The sequence below is a fragment of the Galleria mellonella genome, unplaced genomic scaffold (genome assembly GCF_026898425.1).
Source record: "Galleria mellonella isolate WM207_F2 unplaced genomic scaffold, CSIRO_AGI_GalMel_v1 utg352, whole genome shotgun sequence".
NCBI classification, from domain to species: Eukaryota; Metazoa; Arthropoda; class Insecta; order Lepidoptera; family Pyralidae; genus Galleria; species Galleria mellonella.
In genome coordinates, this window is record NW_026442084.1 from 6,058,064 (window position 1) to 6,078,214 (window position 20,151).

The 20,151-nt window shown below is 34.3% G+C and overlaps 2 protein-coding genes across 2 annotated transcripts in view; both read right to left on the reverse strand.

The window, feature by feature from the left end:
- Positions 1 to 20,151, reverse strand: part of LOC113519441 (uncharacterized) — a 767,542-nt gene that overhangs the window by 667,836 nt on the left and 79,555 nt on the right. The window lies entirely within an intron of this gene.
- LOC128201140 (uncharacterized) lies at positions 11,564 to 14,198 on the reverse strand. The gene is made up of 2 exons (XM_052897050.1): positions 13,134 to 14,198; positions 11,564 to 12,609 (listed from the first exon to the last, which is right to left on the reverse strand). The coding sequence occupies exon 2, from the start codon at positions 12,602 to 12,604 to the stop codon at positions 11,564 to 11,566; it is 1,041 nt and encodes a 346-aa protein (XP_052753010.1). The 5' UTR covers positions 12,605 to 12,609; positions 13,134 to 14,198.

The window sequence follows — 20,151 nt, forward strand, 5'->3', positions numbered from 1 at the left end:
CATATGAAATTTCATTTGTGACATTATTGCAGGGAGTCAAGGGATGCAGTATACAGTGATGGCTCAGGACCGTTCCTTATGGCAGTCTATGGAGAGGCCTATGTTCAGCATTGGACAGATAGTCACTGAGACAGTGATATATGAAATATTTCAAGACTTATACTTTATTTAGATACTCGAATACTCAATCAAAAACTCATCTACATGAATACCAATAAAGATTTCGAGTATTTATGCTACTCAAATATTAATCACGTATTATGGTGTGTATGCTTTTCTGTAATTGTAAATGTGTATTTTTTTTTAATAATTAAAAAAAGTATATTAAATTTAATAATATTATAATTGAATTCAAAGAATTGTCGAGTCTGATGAAGTACTTGAATGGTTCGAACGGTCGTCGTCAAACTCGAATTAGAATTCGACTGTTTTACACGAGTACGAAAATACTCGAATACAAAACAAGTACGATACGGGACATCACTATCCCGAGAACACTGATGGCACGGTAGTAAAAGAGCTTATGAAAAAACGACATCACACCCAAAAGTACCTCAGCTTACTTCACTTAATGAAGCGTGAAGACACATTTTCATTCAATACCTTTTAACACAGCACACTCCCCTCTTTTAGCACCTATAAGTATGACATAAATTAGTCGTCGGAGTGTGGCCACCCTTGTCTGAGGGTGGGTAACTATAAATTCAAAGATTTATAAGACTCCCTGTCTCTCTTGGCTTAATGGTAGGATAAAAGTAGTATACTGCACTTTAGGTAATTTACTTTTTTTTATCCTTACTAATATCATAAATGTAAAAGTGAATATGTTTTTCTTAGTGTTTTAACGGGTTAACCAATTACTATGAAATTTGATATACACATACATATATGAGATAGAGAAGGGCTTAAGCTACTTTTTATCCCGGGCAGTGAACATATCCCGGTTACGCGGATGAAGTCGCGGGTTAATACTAGAATTATATAAGCTTCATTATCATCATCTCATATTAACTATATTGTCCTTGTTTTAAAATGAATAAAACGCATCTATACACGACGAAATAATAAATTATTATATATCTGGTTAAATTAAATTTAAAACATTTGAATTTAGAACGTAGAATTGCGTGTTACATGTAGAAGTGTGTCTATGACAACGCCCCTATGACTGATGAATTGATTCATGGATATACTAAACATAAAATATTTGAATTTCGAACGACGAACCACATGTTACATGTAGTATTATACCTACATGTAATATTCCATTGTCTTTTGTTAATTATAACATTTAAAGCTGATGGCTTACTAGCCAAAGTCTTAACAAATAAAAAAAAAATTACCTATATAACAAAAAAGTAGGCTTTCTCCCTAGAAAAAAAGCGGTAGCTTTAATCTTTACAAATTTAATATGGGACTAAGATAAAAATAATCGTCATCGATTGCAAACAGAACTAGCTACACCGGTTTACAATAGTTGACGTATAAAAAAGTAAAGACGAATTGAAAACTTCCTCTTGAAAGTAGTTTAATAAAAGCCTTAATGCTGTTTTTGACTAATAAAACCTTTTACTTTTAAAATATGTGTTCATTTTTTAACGATATTTTTATATACGTTTAAAAGAAATATATTTTACAATTATTAATTAAATTAATTAATATTAATTACTTTAATTATCAATTAAAAACTTTTTTATTAGTACCTAAATAAATTTAATTATTTATAAAGGAAATCAGTTATTTATCAATAAAAATAATTATTCATTAATTAATTCAATTCTCCGTTAATTAAAATGATTACGTGCTAATTAATTAATTAGTTAATCATCGGAAACGGGAATCATGGTATATTCATAAAATTCCCGTTATGGATATATATATATTTACCTGAAGAAGACTTTGTACAAAAGTTGATTGCTTGGGTATCTCTGTCCCATTCGTGTTTCTACCTTAAAGCAGTTGTGTTTACATGGCTGTGTTTCGGTTTGAAAGGTGGGATATGGCGTGAATTTACAGGGTACACAGGAATAACACCTGAGTCCTCAGGAATGGCAACGCATGGGAAGTATCATGGGCGAAACAGTATACTCTGTTATGTCCATGGTACTGCTCATGTCTACAGGCGGCGGTTACCACTTTCCATTAGGTGGGCCGACAGCTTGTCAAGTTGTATAAAAAAAAAATTAGACCTGAATACGATCATTTGTCCAGCAACCAACAGCCGACACAATCAGACTGGCCCCACAACTCACCCGTGTATTTGACGTTGGAAAATGAAACTCCTAATGCAACGCTTTAACAATTTCAAAGAACTTGGTAATTACGTCCCCCCTCGCTTTTGTGGTATACAGACGGCAAGATACGTAAACGTTATATATATATATATATATTCATCCCTCAATGATCTCCCGTCAACGTATACCGTTAGCACAGGCAAGGTTACCATTCCATTTTCATCCGTTTCCTGCCACTAGATGGAGTGATGACGTGAAATGCGTTACAGGGAGTCAGTGGATGCAGGTGGCTCAGGACCGTTCTTTATGGCAGTCTATGGGAGAAGCTTATGTCCAGTAGCAGAACGAATAATGGCTGAAATGATGATGATGATATAATACATTACACATCATCACCATCATCATAACAGCTTTTATCTCTTCACTTCTGAACATAAGCCTCCCCCTTGGTTTTACTAGTTGTTGTCACGCTTGGCCAGCCCGCCTAACATACAGTTCCCAGTTCGACAGTTAGACGTTGGATATGTTTTAAGAGGGACTCTGCTGTCCATCCTTCGGCTTCCCTCAGTTACCTCTTACGACACCCACGATAAAGGAAGGGGTGGCCTATTCTATAAAACAACACGACCATTTTATTACACATATAAAATACAAAACGCGGTCTTATCGCTAAAGCAATCTCTTCCAGACAACACTTGGGTACAGGAGAAAAGAAAAAGGTTGTAGTTTTTTTTTTTTTTTTAATTTTTGTATTTGATTATCCATGTTGGCTGTCTTCTAAGACCGTGTGTCCAATGTCACAAAGCGTGCTCACTGAATTATACAACAAAGTATGATCGAGAGCCCTCCCTGATAACGGCAAATTGTTTTACTCTTCAATACGGCTCACTTAACGCATCTGCTAAGTTACTTTGGTATTGCGCTTTAGATTAATAGAGGTTATATAGAGTGAAATCAAAATCGTTAGGCTCCTGTTAAGGGAGTGCTCTTTACGGTAGGTCGAATCTGAGCTTCACCAGACTCCTTCTGGTAATTTATTTACTACTATTCACTTATTTATTTCATTCAAATAATTAATTATGATGATGATGAACTAATATTTATGAATAATAATAATATCATTTATTTGTTGAGAAACACGGTATACAGATGGTAGTAATAATATGTTAGGAAGGGGGGGAAGGCATTGTTAGTAATGCGGATTGTCAGTCCCATTGCTAACAATATACCCTAACAGGTCGACCTCCCCGTGGTCCCCCCTGGAAACCATCATGCTGAATTCCAAGTGTATTCATCACGATGGGTTAACTGAGCTACTTTTTCATCCTCATCTATCATCCCTCACTGGTGCCCCGCCAACGTATACCGTTAGCGCAGGCGGGGTTACCATTCCATTATCATTTATTAAAAAAAAATGTTAGAAACAGGCGTGTTTTGCCTAAACAATGGCATGCAAAATTTTAATACTTGTAGTAATTTTTTTAAACACTATTGACAAAATATTATTTATGTGCTTGATAAAGTGTAATTATTTTCTAGTCCAACAAATCCTTAATTGAGTAATAACACTTGTCCAAAAGCCATTTGTACAGTGTGTTCTTAAATTGTCTCAGTGTCTTTGTATTTATATTTTCTCTGGTATACCAGAGAAATTATTATAAATATAAAGACACTAATAATATATTATTAAAAATCCGTATACACGTATTATAACATTTTTTTAAAGTATGTTTGCATAACAAACATACGAACATTACAAAGTTTCATATTACACGTAAATATTAGTAGCGTACTAAACTCGATTTAGCCTAGCCCCTAATTCGCGTGACTCCATCCCATAACTTAGTCGTGCTGAGTAACCAATCCTCCCTCAAGTTAGTCAACATAACTCTATTTACTGAACAAACTCGTAATATCCTAAACACATGTAACAATACGTTAGTTAGTTACCTTTTAGATGTGTTAAGCATCAATTAAATGAGTTATGTTTTTCAGTAACCAGTCCACCAGAGGGAGATTTTGTACAAAAATCGTTTGCTTGAGCACCTCTGTCCTATTCGTGTTTCTATCGTGAAGCAGTTGTGTTTGCATGGCTGTTTCGGTTTGAAGGGTGGGATATGGTAGTGAATTTACAGGGTACAGAGGAATAACACCTGACTTCTCAGGAATGGCAACGCATGGGAGGTATCATTGGCGAAACAGTATACTCTGTTATATGCATGGTACTGCTAATGTCTATAGGCTTTGGTTACCATTTTCCATCAGGTGGAGCGTCAGCTTGTTTGCCATTCTAAGTTGCATAAACGTTGTTTGCCATTCTAAGTTCACGTTATATCTATAGTATCGCTCAACAGAATTTAATAAAATTTTAAACTGTCTTTCAATTCGCTTGTACTTTATTATTATTATTATTTTTTTGTTATTTGTTACCTCATACCGTCATAACCGTTAGTTCAAAAATGATTTGGAAAATTTCTTTATTTTAAATGATATACTTACAAATTTTAACAGAATCAGTTAGGTAGTTTAGTTTTTATATCAAAATAACGACTGGGTTTGTCACACTTGATTTTTTTTTGAGAGACACAATCGTTATTCTTATATACATGTATAATATGTTATTTTCCAACTAAACAAATAAAATACTTTTCAATCAACTTTAAAAAGAAGTAGGTTCTTAATTTGGTACTATTTTTTTAATATTTGTTACTTCATAAACTCCGTCATTTATAAACCCATTGGATTTTTTTTTTTATTTGAAAGAATATACTCACAGATGAGTCACACAGAATTCAGTAATTTAATTTTGAAATAAAACAAGTAATTTGCAAAAAATTAAGTCGGTTCTTTTACGGAACTTAATATTAAATTATTAATCTTATAAGAGACAAAGAGACCTGGTAGATGGCAAAACAACTATAGTGATATAAGATATGGCTATTGAAAGGTCTTATCTTACAAAAACAATTTCTTCAAAGTTGCTAACATCAGGATTACACTTGTAGCATTCTTGTTGAGGTAAGCGTGTTTGTTCCTACCTTAATTTTTAATAACATTTGTACATATTTTTTGTTAAGTTTCATGATTATTAACAACATTATATTTTAATGTAACAAGTACCAGTTTAATTAACGTGTAATTTGGTTGAAAAAATCTACTAGTTTCGGAACCATTCGAGACCCTTAATCTTGAGCGGCTGTGAAGTGAGCGCAAGTCAAAACGAGGTGTCAGGCTCACGCTGGTCCCTGGTCCCGAATTTAGTCAAACTTGCTCGATTTAACACACGTAAATTAAACCGGAAATTATTATATTAAAACTTTTTTCATTGTGAATATATCTTGTATCTATTTATAGTAAGTTTAATATTGTAATCTTTTGGAGGAAACAATAAAGAGTATGTAACAGAAAACGTGTGTAACTGATTTTCTCAATGTAGAGACAAAAAAAAAAAAAAAAAAACAACAATTACAAGTACAATTGACAAGTAGAAAAAAATCAACAAAGCGGCCTATTTTTTGTTGCGCATACAATTTACAATTACTGTATGCGTCCATTAAAAATAAAATTAACGTCTCAAATCTCAAAACAACGTGACAAATTCACAATTATAACTCACAATGATATATTGCGAGACGGTTATTAGTAATTGAGACTAACGTCCCCATTTTTAGCAATACGAGGTATATCTGATTTCCCTTCATGCAGTTCCCATAGAAACCATCATGATTACTTGCTGGTAAATTCATCACGATGGACCAACTGACCCGACATCATCCTCAGATAACATCTCGCTCTGGTACCCCGCCAGTGTATACCGATAGCGCAGGTGGAGCTAAAATTCCATATTTATCTTAAAAATAAAAACAGTCAAAAGCAACTGTTAAAATTATTTGATAGTCTGTTAGAAATATAAAAAGATCCCTTTTAAATAAGCAAAACTAAATAGGCAAGTTACAAAATAGCAATAAAGCTACCCTAGAAATGTAATATTGGCAAAGAATTACCTATTGATTGGGGATTCAATAAAATACTCATCGTTCAATTCAAACTAAATTTGATTGAATTCTATTGCTTTTCATGTCCTATCAATCATAAAATTTTAAACTAACAGTAAATAAAAAAATAATAAAATTTCGTAGGGTCGAACACGATGGCATCAATGATAAGGCATTAGGGGTTGAAATGAACAGGGGCAAATAAGTCATTAATAGAAAATAACATGATATCAGTTGTGGGGATCTGAAACAAGATGACGACGCTGATAAGGGGTGAACACAAAAGTGGCATATCACCCCCCTATAATAAAATTTAGGGTGTTTTACACACTTGCGACTTGAAGTTGCGACTAATCGTATTTATGAGTAATATCAGATTAGACATCAATTTTAACATCATTTAAAGAGATTAATTATTTAAGTTTTCAATAACGACATTAGAAAATATGCTGTAAAGCTACAGTAACCGTTTCCCATCAGATCTCGCTCGTATCAGGCTCGTATGCTTGTTTGACACCATAGTGTAAGTAATATAAAAAAAAAAGTTGTTTAGCCAATGTAGTAATAACACGTACTACGTAGTTAATATTATGGAGAAAAATCCATCTAACACTATCCTACGTCTTACTAATATTAAAAAAATTAAAGTTTACAAAGGTGTGATTGATAAACCACGCTTCTTAAATACGTTCAGTATTTAAATAATTCTTCCAAAAAGACTTTAATTGAGACAAGACCAGTCATTTTGAATTAAAAACTAAAGTACCTAATCAATTTTAATGAAATTTCAAAGCAACCAATTTGAAAGCATATTCGGATTCAGACGAGGAAAAATTTTTTCAAATAGATTTATGTATATACGACGGAGTTATGAGGTAACAATAATAAAAGAAACAACCCAATCGCGAACTTCCTCCTATTAATAAAGGTGGTTTACAAGAACAGCTATGTTCCTATCACTGCGAATCATGCGACTAATCGACAAGTCGCAAGTATAGCGTTTTCTCATACAGTATTACTTTAATAACCGTCAAATATTAAATGAACCACAATTAGTTGAATTAAAATAAAGAATGACTTATCTATAAATCTAAATTTAATACACTTTGATGAACACAAGAATATTTACCAAATTACTACGTAATGTTCAACGTTTTTTTTTGTTTATATTGTACAGTGAAATCTTAAATTACAGGATACTGAGTTCTTATGAAAACAACAAGTACAATAGCGGACATTTATTTTTAACATGAATAATTATAATAATAATTATACCTCTGAATTACAACTGAAAACATCCTCGAGTAATATGTTTTTTTTTTCCAGGTAAGTCGCCGTGTCATAATCATTCGAAAAGTTATGGGTCTAATTTGTAAGGTAATTTTTTGGATCCCACTGAGATGTCAAACAAGCATATAGCCCACCTGGTGGTAAGCGGTTACCGTAGCCTATTAACGCAACGCAATACCAGGGGTATTACGCGTTGCCGACCCTGAAGAAAGATCTTTACTCCCCTTTTTAAAAAACCCTATGCTGTAGTCTCTTGAGAAAAACCTCAGCAGGAAGCTCATTCTATAACCAGAGTATTCGTGGGAGAAAACATGTCTGAATCCGCTTTGTACGCGACCATTTCGGCTGTAGGATATGAGAGTGAACTCCCTGTTGATAGCGAGCCGTAGGATGGTAGAAAATGGCCGTGGGCATCATATTGAACAATTCATAAAAGGTATCCCTGCCAGTCAACCTTTGAATGTCTGATAAAAATTATGAACTGGTAGAGACAAAAAATAATAGCTAATGAAACTATGAAAATAATAGGTTTCGATTGGAAACCCGCCTGCCAAGCTTGGTAACTACTGGAAAACCCCTCCTTATGGAGGAGACCTATGTTCGACAGTGGGCAGTTAACGGCTGATACAATGACGATGATGAATAAATGTTACATTTGCACAATATTGTTACTTTTTTATGCAACTTAGAATGGCAAACATGCTGACGGCCCACCTGATGGAAAGTGGTAACCGTCGCCTATAGACATGAGCAGTGCCATGGACATAACAGAGTATACTGTTTCGCCCATGATACTCCCCATGCGCTGCCATTCCTAAGGGCTAAGGTGTTATTCCTCTGTACCCTGTAAATTCACTGCCATATCCCACCCTTCAAACCGAAACACAGCCATGCAAACAACTGCTTCACGGTGGAAACACGAATGGGACGGAGTAGCCTAAGCAAACGATTTTTGTACAAAGTCTCCTTCTGGTGGTTTGGTTACTGGACAACATAAGACATTTAAATGATGCCTAAAACATCTAAAAGGTAACTAACTAACGTATTGTTAAATGTGTTTAGGATATTATGAGTTTGTTCAGTAAATAGAGTTATGTAACTTGAGGGAGGATTGCTTACTCAGCACGACTGAGTTATGGGATGGAGTCACGCGAATTAATGGCTAGGCTAAATCGAGTTTAGTACGCTACTAATATTTACGTGTCATATGAAAGTTTGTAATGTTCGTATGTTTATTATTCAAATATACTTAAATATTTGATCATCATCATAATTAAATATTTGAATAAAATAAATTAGTACAAACCCACAAAGGGGGAAGCCTGTATTTAGGAGAAGTCAGTTAACAGCTGATGACAGAGGATAATGATTTTCAATTCTTTAGTTTTTGGTTGTGCGTGCCATGTGAACGTATATATGTATATATAATATATATAACATAGATTATAGGCTAGGTAGTTTAAGAATGATAATTCCATCTGCGTTCCCCATCATCATCTATCTACATCATGACTTATACTGATGAGGAAAAATACAGTTCATATTCTCAATTTATAGATACGAGTATACTCGTATATCTATAACCTTAACTCACGGAGGTAAATCTGCGATATCTACCAAGTTCACATTTATAGCAGAATCTGGGCGTCACAGTATACTCTGCAATATCCATAGACAGCGATTATAACTTTCCATCACTTGGACTATCAGCATAATCCCCCAATGAATCATCATAAATTACATTTTCCTCACAACATAGTCTAGCGTTCATACAATCTGCCACGCGATCATTTTAAACCTGTCCACAAAGGCACAATATCCCCTTGGAGCACCTCAATTTGTACTGAATAAGGGAACGGTGGGGATCCATTCAAGCTGGGAAAGGGATCAATCAATAGGAACACGTGTCGAGTGAGAATTAGTTCTAATTGGTCGACGAGACCTGAATTTGCTGGGGGATAAAAGGATAAAAGTGAAAAGGGCCAATTGTTTATGCAATTTAGTATGGCAAACAAGCTGACGGCTCACCTGATGGAAAGTTGTAACCGTCACTTATATACATGAACAGCACCGTGGAAATCATAAAGTATAGGATGGTCACGATACCTTTTTATCCACTGTTATCCCTGAGGACTAATGTGTTACGATGCCTCTGTGTCTTGTAACTTTACTGCCATATTTCAAACCGAAATCGGCGGTTTTGATTTCAAATATGGCAGTATAATAAAAACCGTTGCTCCCGTGTGGTCCCGGCGTAGAATGGGCTCCCCCTTTCTTTCCCGAGGGTATCGTAAGAGGCGACTAAAGGAGCTTAATGGTCGAGGGATGGGCAGCAACGTTCTGACCACTGCTGAACATAAGCCTCCCCCTTACTATTTGTCAGTTGTTTGTAGATTGGCAATTGCAGTCAGATTTTGGAGATGTTTTAGAAGGACGCTGCTGTCCATTTCTCGCTCTCCCTTCGTCGTTCGCCTATACGTTTTGTCGCAGTTTTTTTTTTTTTGCGAAACAAAATGTACATATTTAAAATTCTTATGACATAACCTTTTATAAATTAGATCGATTCCCAACATCGAGTTAGACAGTCCTCGTCGTTCGCCTATATGTTTTGTTGCAGATTTATTTTTGGCGGAACAAAATGTACATGTTTGGAATCCTTATGAAATATCCTTTTATATACGAGTATTAAATCGATTCCCGACATCGAGTTAGACAGCCGTGGTAAGCCTGGTATACATCAATCAAAAGTCAATTTGCTTTATACAATTAAAATCTCGTTCGGGATCGAATTTCTTCCCGCAGTTGGGACCGAATTCAGGGCTGGTCCTGTTAAAAAGAAATAACGCCGGCCTGTTCCTGATTTCGTATGCATAAAAGTAGTAGTCGCCGCGGCCCTCCCGCTTCCAAGGTTCCGCGTTCGATAACGAGCGAAAAATATATTTGTCCTAGAGATGGGCAATCCACCTGGGTGGGTTTAAAGTCTGGTGGGTAAAAACCGGGTGTTTTGGGTTTATTGGGTTTAAACCCCATAAACACCCAAATTTTTGGGTGTTTATGATTTTGTACTTCATCATCGTCATCTCAGCCGCAAGACGTCCACTATACTGGACATAGACAATATTATTATGCAGCCTACAGAATAAAAAACTTTTAATTTGATTTTGAGTTTATTAAGAAAGAGATGAAAGTAAAATGTAAAACTACAGTCAATCACTGTCAGATTCAGAGTTATTACAAGCGATGAATTGTATAGGTTCGATAGGCTCTATTTCGTCTAAACTGTTATGTTCATTTACTTGCTCAATGAAAGCTTCTAAGGTATTTTCTTCATTAAACTGAATGTCCTCGCATTCAGCTTTATGTTTAAGATTCCAGTTATAACAAATGAATGAAATTTTTTCAGTTCTTTCAGTTGTAAGTCGATTTCTTTTGTTATTATGTATGTAGCCTTGGATACTAAAGGAACGCTCAGTGGCTGCCGAAGTACAGGGAGCTGATAGAATACGAATCGCTACTTTGCTTAACTCAGTGGAACCACAAATACCTTTCCACCATATTAGGGGCTCAATGCTATCTAATGAGCTCCATACAAATCCTCTGGCCCAAAAGTTTTCTTTAGCTTTATAACACGCCAAATCTGCCATTACATTTGACAAACTTAAGTGTTGGCTTAAATTGTAGATAAACTCCATACCCTTAAGTTCTTCCTCTTGAGTAAGTTCGACTCCTAGAGTCCTGGGGTCTAGAATATATGCTGCAAAATGTATTGGCCTTATTGCCATATTGCATCTTGAAGATACTGATGTTAGAATCTGCTGTTTGCTTTCTTCGCTCAATGTCGAAATCTCATTTAATGCAAAACGTATCTTAGCTTGTACATCTCTAAATGTAATGTATGTGCGATGCAAACGATTCTGGTCGCTCTCTAAGTAAAATATGCTTTCAGTGACTGGTTCCAAAATACTTATACATTCCCCTGTCTTCGTCCAGAAATCATCACTTAGAATTAAATCTTTAATATCTCTTGAAATTACCACATCTTCTCTAACTGTTTTCTCTAAATATTTGCAAAGCTATCTTATTTGCTTTCAAACTTTTTAACGAAGTAACATGACTTCCCCATCTTGTAGCACAAGGCAATTTTAGTGTTTGTGTAGAATCTTCACCCTGCCTTGATTTTATCAACAAGGAACTTAATCGTTGACTCCTTTTAACAGTTTTTATTATATTTATGGCTTGCATAATAAACACAGTTACTTCTTGTATCTTTACAATATCTTGGCACAACAAGTTAAGGATATGTGCACAGCAACCGAGAGGAACAACATGTGGATATTTGAGTTTTGTTAATTCGAATGCCTTTTGTATATTTCTAGCGTTATCGCCAATAAGTACAAGAAACTTATTTGCTCCATACACTTTCATTACTTTTTCAACTTCTTGGCTAAGGTATTCACTAGTGTGAGGATTACTTTCTGTATTCAAACTTTTAACGTATGCAGGTTGAGGTTTTGATATAAGAAAGTTTATTATTCCTTCATTTCTTAAATTAGACCAGCCATCGCACTGAAGGTGTAAGTAACTACAAGCATTTAGTTCCTCATTTAACTCAAAACGCATTTCTCTATATATTTTATCTAAGTATTTTGTCGCTAAAGCTTTACGTGAAGGTATTTTAAATTTTGGTTGCAATTTTTCGAAAAATTGTATCCATAAAGGATGTTGCACCATCGATAATGGCGTCCCTGTTACAAATATAGCTCTCGCTAATTCTGTTTTTATATGATCATCGGTGTCTTGAAACTCAGCATTTATTGTAGTGTTAGCAGACGACGAGGGGCTTATAAAAGAATCATTTGTCTCTATCTCTGACAGTCCAGACATTTTGGTTTTGGACGAGCTATCTTTTATAAGTTTCATAGAGTCTTTTAATGTTTCTGGAGATTTTGGACAAGTGATAAGATGTTGAAGCATTTTGGCAGCATTACTGAATTTGTAGACCTTATTACAAAGCTTGCAAGAAACAGACTTGTTTGGTAAAGTACGGTAGTGCTCCCATATGCGTAAATCTTTAGGTCTCCCCATTGAACCTAAAAAAATGAACGATGATTAGTTGGTCTGACGAAAATTCAACAATAGAGTGCCTATTTTTTTACAATGATTATTTCTTGTTATTTACAATAAATTTATTAAAAAAATAATAAAATAAATACAAAAAACCTTTGTAAAATTACATCTCCTCGGAGGATTAAACGCAGACGCTAGTTTATTATCGTATTGTTCTGTATTTTTCTCAGCAACTTCTTTAATTCGATTAGGTACTTACGCATATTATGTTAAAAATAAATATCTAGTACACATCTTAGGCTATCCACCATTATTATCCAATGACGACTCTCAGCTAACTATGCACTATCATCCAAAATAAACGTGTATGGAAAATTTTATCCCAGTCGGTTGAGGATTGAGGATAATTGCATCAACATACGAACATACCTACATACTTTTATTTACATAACGCAAGCTAAATAAAAGCTTGTAATAATACATCTAATTTTAAGTTAAAATTGTTAAGTGATCATGATATAATTGTATCATTCAAAAATCCACTTACCTTTAATTATTTCTTGTTAAGTATAAATATTATTTCAAATCTGCTCCCTTAATATGCACTTTTTTACTGCTTTTCCTACCTAACACGTTACCAGGAAGTCACGTTACCAGAGTCAGAGTAATAGTGAACACGTTTGACAGTGATTGTCGTCGCCTCATATTCAGCGTCGACGAATAGGGGAATCCCCAGTCATAATGTATTGCATGCGTGGCGGTCTTCCTTCAAATCCATAAACAAAGAGATAATTACAGAACTCGATACTAGATGGCGCTGTTTTTGTTTGAAGAAAGTTTGCGGGCTAAAATACATAGAATTTCATCAATGACTTCCACAAAGAACAACATTTCTGTTTTTTCTAAGTCCGTATCTCTTCCGTATATTTCATAAGATATAAGCTTGGGCTACATTGTTATGCAACGTGATTTTGTTGCTGTCTTGCTAGCAGGGTTGACAGATATACGATTTAAATCGTACTCATACTATTATTTGTCTATTTTTTAATGTACGATCGTAAAGATTATGATCGTAATTCGCACAAAAACATACGACTTTTTGGTTACCTGGCAACATTTTTATTATGAAACGAACATGCTCACATCATCAGTCACATGCAACAATTTATTGGGGATTTCCCCTTCACATCTGGCAGTCCTGCTTGCTAGAATATAGGTAAGTCAGCCACAGTTACTGACGATCGATATTTAAAGGGTATTGTTTTTGTGCTAAATATTTCATAAAAACGTTATTTAATACTTTGTGGATTATTAATTTAGTTGATAATCACTGGAAGTAAAATGGATGCTAATTTGAGAGATCAAGATCTTCGTATAAAACAGTTAATAAAAGAAAATCTACGTAAGTACTCTTTTTATACCTAGGTAGGTAAGGTATAATAAACACAAAAGGTACTTAGATCGCGTGTGTTCGAAGCATTTATTCTAATAAATTTAATTTAAAATTGTAGAAAGAAAAAAATGTCTGCCAAGCCGTAGCCGAAGCCGATCTCCAAATATATTTGGCGATAGTGAGACCCAGTGTCCAGATGATTTACCCAGCGTCGTCGCAACAAAGAAAAAAACGAGGATAAAGTAAAAGAAAATTTACTGAAAGAAGAAACAAACTGTTCTAAATGCTTAATTTATGGAGAAGAGGATAAAAGAAATGAGTATTTCGGACTGTTAGTGGCTCAAGAATTTAAATATATACGGCCATGTGTGCGAACGAGGTGTTATGAAGAAATTTTAAAGTATCTACGGGAAGCAAAAGGCCAACATGTTGATCAACTGCAACATGAAAACACTGAAAATTAATTACTTTCATTTTATTATATATAGATTTTTAAAATTTCCTGAAATATTATTAGTTAACGTTTTATTTAATATTGTAGAATTGATCAATACAATTTATAAAAATAATTTATTGGTATTACTTACATATTTTCAAAAAAATACGTAAAAACCTATTTTTTTGGGTGATTATGGGAGTTTATGGGTGTTTATTGGGTTTTTACCAAAGCACCGGGTTTAAACCCGGTGCTTTGCCCATCTGTAATTTGTCCTAAACTTTAGGGTACCCTACTTGAATATTTTTCTTTCAATGATGCATTGGATTTTTTTCACCCGTTTTGAGAAAAGGGAATTCTCGATTCGCTTGTATTTTTTTATATTTATACGAACTCCGATTTTCAATAGATTTCAAAACGCAGTAGGTTGTCACTTCGATCGTCTTTCTTCTCTCTCTCTCTCTCTCTCTCTGTATGCGTGTATGTGTGCGTATGCGTTTTTTTTCTTTTTTTTTATAACACGGGGCAAAGAAGCATGCGGCTCACCTGACGGTAAGTGAATACCGCCGCCCATGGTCACCCACAACACCGTTGTGTTGTTTTGTTTGCATGGGCGTGGGCATTGGCGTAAACGTGGTCGTGTGCGTGTGCGTGTGCATGTGTGAGTTTTCATGTAGCGAAGTAGCTTTATTGCAGAACAATGACCTTTTAAATGCCCCAAAATACTTATTTAAAAAAGAAAGATCAATCTGCATAACAACATAATCAACTCCAACAATTTTCTATTAAAGAGAAACTAAATAAAAAAGTCAAGGAATAAAAAGCAATGTTTAAAATGAAGACGTATTATCTACAGGGCCCTTCGTACTTTCTCGTTTTTTTTTCCGTGTAGGGTGACAAGTTTAATTTAAAGTTCGCGGGTCGGATAGGCCCGCGGTCGACTTTGAACGATTATAAGTTTGAAGTGTTATTTTTAATGAGTTTTTGTGGATTTGAAATTATTAATGCATTGAATTTTCTACAAAATTACATCATTTTTACAATTCATTATTTAAATTTGAATTAATGAACTTAATAGTGATCTTTTATGCTAAATGGTAACTTAATTAATGAATAAACGTATTGAGATCTTATTTGATTAAAATCCGAATGTTAAATGAAAATATAATATAATATCTTAATTGTTTGAGTATTAGATTAAAAAAATAAAAGTAGAAAAGAATCTTGAAAGTTGAAAGAAAAATAAAACTATATAAGAAAAAAATATTATATTTCGGTTATATTATATAACTAGCGTGAATTTACTGGGTACAGAGGAATAACACCTGAGTCCTCAGGAATGGCAACGCATGGGGGGTATCATGGGCGAAACGGTATACTCTGTTATGTCCATGGTACTGCTCATGTCTATAGGCAATGGTTACCACTTTCCATCAGGTGGGCCTGACGGCCTACCTGCTGTTTGCCAGACAAGCTGACGCTTGTTTGGCAGCTAAGTTTCAGCAGCTGAAGCCAAGTTCTAAGTTGTATAATAAAAAAAACTATTTTCAGTTTTATAAATGTGAAAGTGTAGCGTTTATAGCTTAACGAACAACTATGAGATTTGGTTCACACGTACTGTATGGGATAAAAGCTACTTTTTATCTCGATGAGCGAATATATCCCGGAAGATGTCGCGGATAAGAACTAGTCATCAATAATTTAGTATGAAATTAATGCATCTAGAACAGAAATATATCATATACCCTATCATACAACTCTCTCCCATAAAAGAGATTTTTTTTCAGTAGTTGCCACGCTTCGAAGGCAAGTTGACAACCGCAGTTTGGCTTTTGGTGACGTTTTAATAAGAACGCTGCTCCTTTACCTCGATCTTTAAGTTCACTCAGTCGCGTCTTGTGGAAAGGAAGTGCCATACTATGCCGGGACCACACGGCAACCGGAATCACATGGCAATACACAAAAAAAAAAAAGTCATATAAATATAACAATGGAGATAGAAATTTTAATTGTGGACTTTTACAATAACTGTTAAATATACCTACACAATATTATGAAGAATTAAATCGATTATTTAAATTGTAAACCAAAATCCCTCCCTAATACAACATTGTCAAATCTGACATGTTTGTACATGCCAGATGCTACACGCTGTATTGACAGCGCGTTCTTATTAACAATAAAAACTCGTATAACAATTGTAATAAAATTTAAAATTGCCTGGCAAATTGCCCGACTATGAAATTCATGTCAGTAAATATGAACGACTCTATTTGCATAGGAATAAGACAGAAATTCCAGTGTTTTTATTTTCACATCCCAGTGCCGGGATAAAATTGACCAAAAATAATAATAATATCAAATGCAAAGAGTGCACGGAATTGATGGGGTTAAATCATTCAGAACGCTGAATATCCAGGTTTAAGTGTTTATTCAAAAAAATATATTAATAATTTACAATGGCACAGATGTTTCGAGAGCCATCGGCTTATGAGAGAATGATTCTAAATTTGAAATAGGGAATTAAGGGTAGTGACCTTTTAGGGTTCCGCGCTAGATCGCTTATTGGATCACTTTTAGGTTCGATCCGTCTGTCCGTCAAATTTCTCTATAACAGAAGTTGTTAAGCTAAAATTTGTGTAAGTATGGTCTTAGTATCATGAGTATTACTTAATAACGTCTCTAGTAAGGGAAGCTTTTATATAAAAAAATCGACTTCAGTTGTAAAAAACCCGTTAATTTAAATTAAAAACTACTGGACCGATTTTGATAAAATTTCTATGGGACCAATCTGTAAATTTATCCTTTCAGACAACACAGAATTTTCCAAATCGGTACACAACTGACCGAGTTATGAGGCAATAAGCGTAAAAAAATACAACCCAATTGTGAACCTCCTTTTTGAAGTCGGTTAAAAATACACAAAAAATCTCTATTATGGTTAAATTAATTTAACAATAGTTTCATTTCGTGGAGGTATATTAATTTAATTTCAATATTTGTTCTCGATCTGCCCCGGGCGCTGCATAGTCTGCGTGTAATGGAAACAAAACATGGGAATTATGATTTTATTTTCATCATTTACCATGGTAAATATTGGCTAATAATTTAATAGAAGACAATAGCTATGAATGTTTGCTTTCAAACGGCCTTTACGGTGCAATGTTTTATTTATTTACACTCCATTATAATTATTTATAAAAATAATAAGTACTGTACATTTTAATGAGTAATCTCTCTCTGGACATTGATTTACGGTGGAAAAAGGTTATCACCCATTTTATATATTGTGAAGAACTGAAGAACGTAAACGTAAAATACAGCAGTTCTAGTTCATTCAAACATTTTCAATACATCTCTGGTTCTAAATTTAAACATCAGAGAAACCGTAAATACGAGTAAGTATAAACGATGCAAACAGTTATAAAAAGCGTGTAAAAGTTTAAACATTATGTACTTTTATCAGGAACATGTGCCGAGTTAAAACACCAGTTCTGTCTGGTGCAAACTGGCTAACTTCACGTTGGGGTCTCAAAGTGTAAGCGATAGCGGGAAAACTCGTTCTCGTTACAATTAACACGCGGACGTGAACATTAGCAGCGACTCACAATCGTGAATGTGGACCAGACATTAGCTAGAGATATATTGTCAAAGTATTTAAACATATTTGCACTTGCCCTGGATAGTTGCGCAAAAATACAACTTTTAAACATACATAGTAAAAATACAAACAATTAAACACGCATATAACATCTATTCAAAACATAACTGCAGTTAATAATATACCTGCCAGGCGTGGCAACTACTGGCAAAATCCCCTGATGTACGAGGTCTATGCTCAATAGTGGTGGTTAACAATATATATATATATAATCAATGTCACCGGTCGACTTAAGTGTATATATATATATATATATATATATATATATATATATATATATATATATATATATATATATATACACTTAAGTCGACCGGTGACATTGATTGATTGATAATTGATTTGTTTATTCTTTAGTGTGTACAATAAAGAATAAACAAATAAATAAACTTTGATTTATAGAACTAATAGCACTTGAGCGCTTATGACTTGTACCATAACTTAGATGCCTCTAAACTTCAAATCGAATTTACAACACTTGGAGTTTTCTTTCTCGCACTGTTGTGAAACGATTTCAAGTCAAAGTGGTCCTTATTTCACTGAATCGAGTTTGGAAATACATTGTGTATATATTTCTTTTAAATATTTTTATAATTACACATAATAATAATAAAATACTTGTATATCTTTACATAAATAGTGGTATATTTTTAGTAGGTGAAAATGAAATAGTGACCCTGGTTATAGCGCTATCGGTATAACCAGTGATAGATAAGTGAGGATGAAAGCAGCCCATCGTGACGAATTCCACTAGAATTAACCACGATGGTTTCCAGGGGGAACCGCGAGGAGGTCAACCTGATAGGTCGACTCGAGAACCCCATTACTAACAATTAATAACCCTTTTCCCCCAAAGTACTGTATTAGGTACTACGACGGACATTATTTTCTTAAATGGTAATTTTTAATCATACAAGAGGCTTTATTTTATTTTATCTCTTGGCAGCTCAAACAATGACATGAAATTTGATAAATACGTAGTATGTACCAAATTTAAATTGGCTGTGTGGTCCCGGCATAGAATATGCCATCCCTTCCTTTCCCGTGGGTGTCGTAGGAGCCGATTAAGGAAGGGCGAAGAATGGGCAGCAGCGTCCCTCTTAAACATCTTTAAAGCCTGACTGCGGTTGCCAATCCGCTTGCCAAGCGTGGTAACTACTGGTAAAACTCGCCAAGAGGGTGGCTTATGTTCAGCAGTGGACGTGATGATGATATACCAAATTTAGAATGAAAGAAAGGAACGAAGACATAGGCAACTTCTATTCCGGATACATGGACAAAAACGTGATTAAATAGGTTCACCATAAGACATAATTCATTCTATTTCCAGTATACATTCATCTTTCTACATCAGCATTTTTACTCGATTCACATACATTTTTTTCTAATAAAACCCCCAAAATATCAGTTAGTTTAGAATTCCAAATGTCAGCTTAAGGAAAATTCCTTAGTTCCAACTTTGACACAAACGAGATAAAGATGGCCTGTAACCAGAACAGTTTAATGCTAACTTGGGAGTCAGAATGGCTGTTTGATTATGTTGGCAGCATCGATGAATAGCTGATGCGAAAAACTGGGTCGAAAGTGTGCTTAGAAGACGTTAGGTGTGCGGTCAGAAGAATTTTGTTATTTACAAATGTAGATGAGAATGAGTCTTAAGTTTTTTTTGGATTGTAGTCAGCTACATATTTCTAATATAGTATTCTCATAAAAAAATTATTTCGAGTTAGTACAGGATTATGATAAATAATCATTTCCATTAATGCGTTCATACTTAAAAAACATGTAGGCTACCAACCTATTTCAAACCTATTCGTTCTTGACAATCTTCTTGTCTTAACAATTTTCCCGAACAATATTTTGTATCGCGACTTATTATATCTGGATTTATTTACTGTAAATATTATTCATTATACAATCTCGTACTAAATCTTTCTTTCTCTCACTTCTTCTGAATCTATATATATATATATCATCAAGCCCACATCTACACCTCCACAATGTTATTATACATATGTATTAAACAAAATACATTAAATTTCGTATTTCCTTTCGATTAAAACAGAATAATTAAG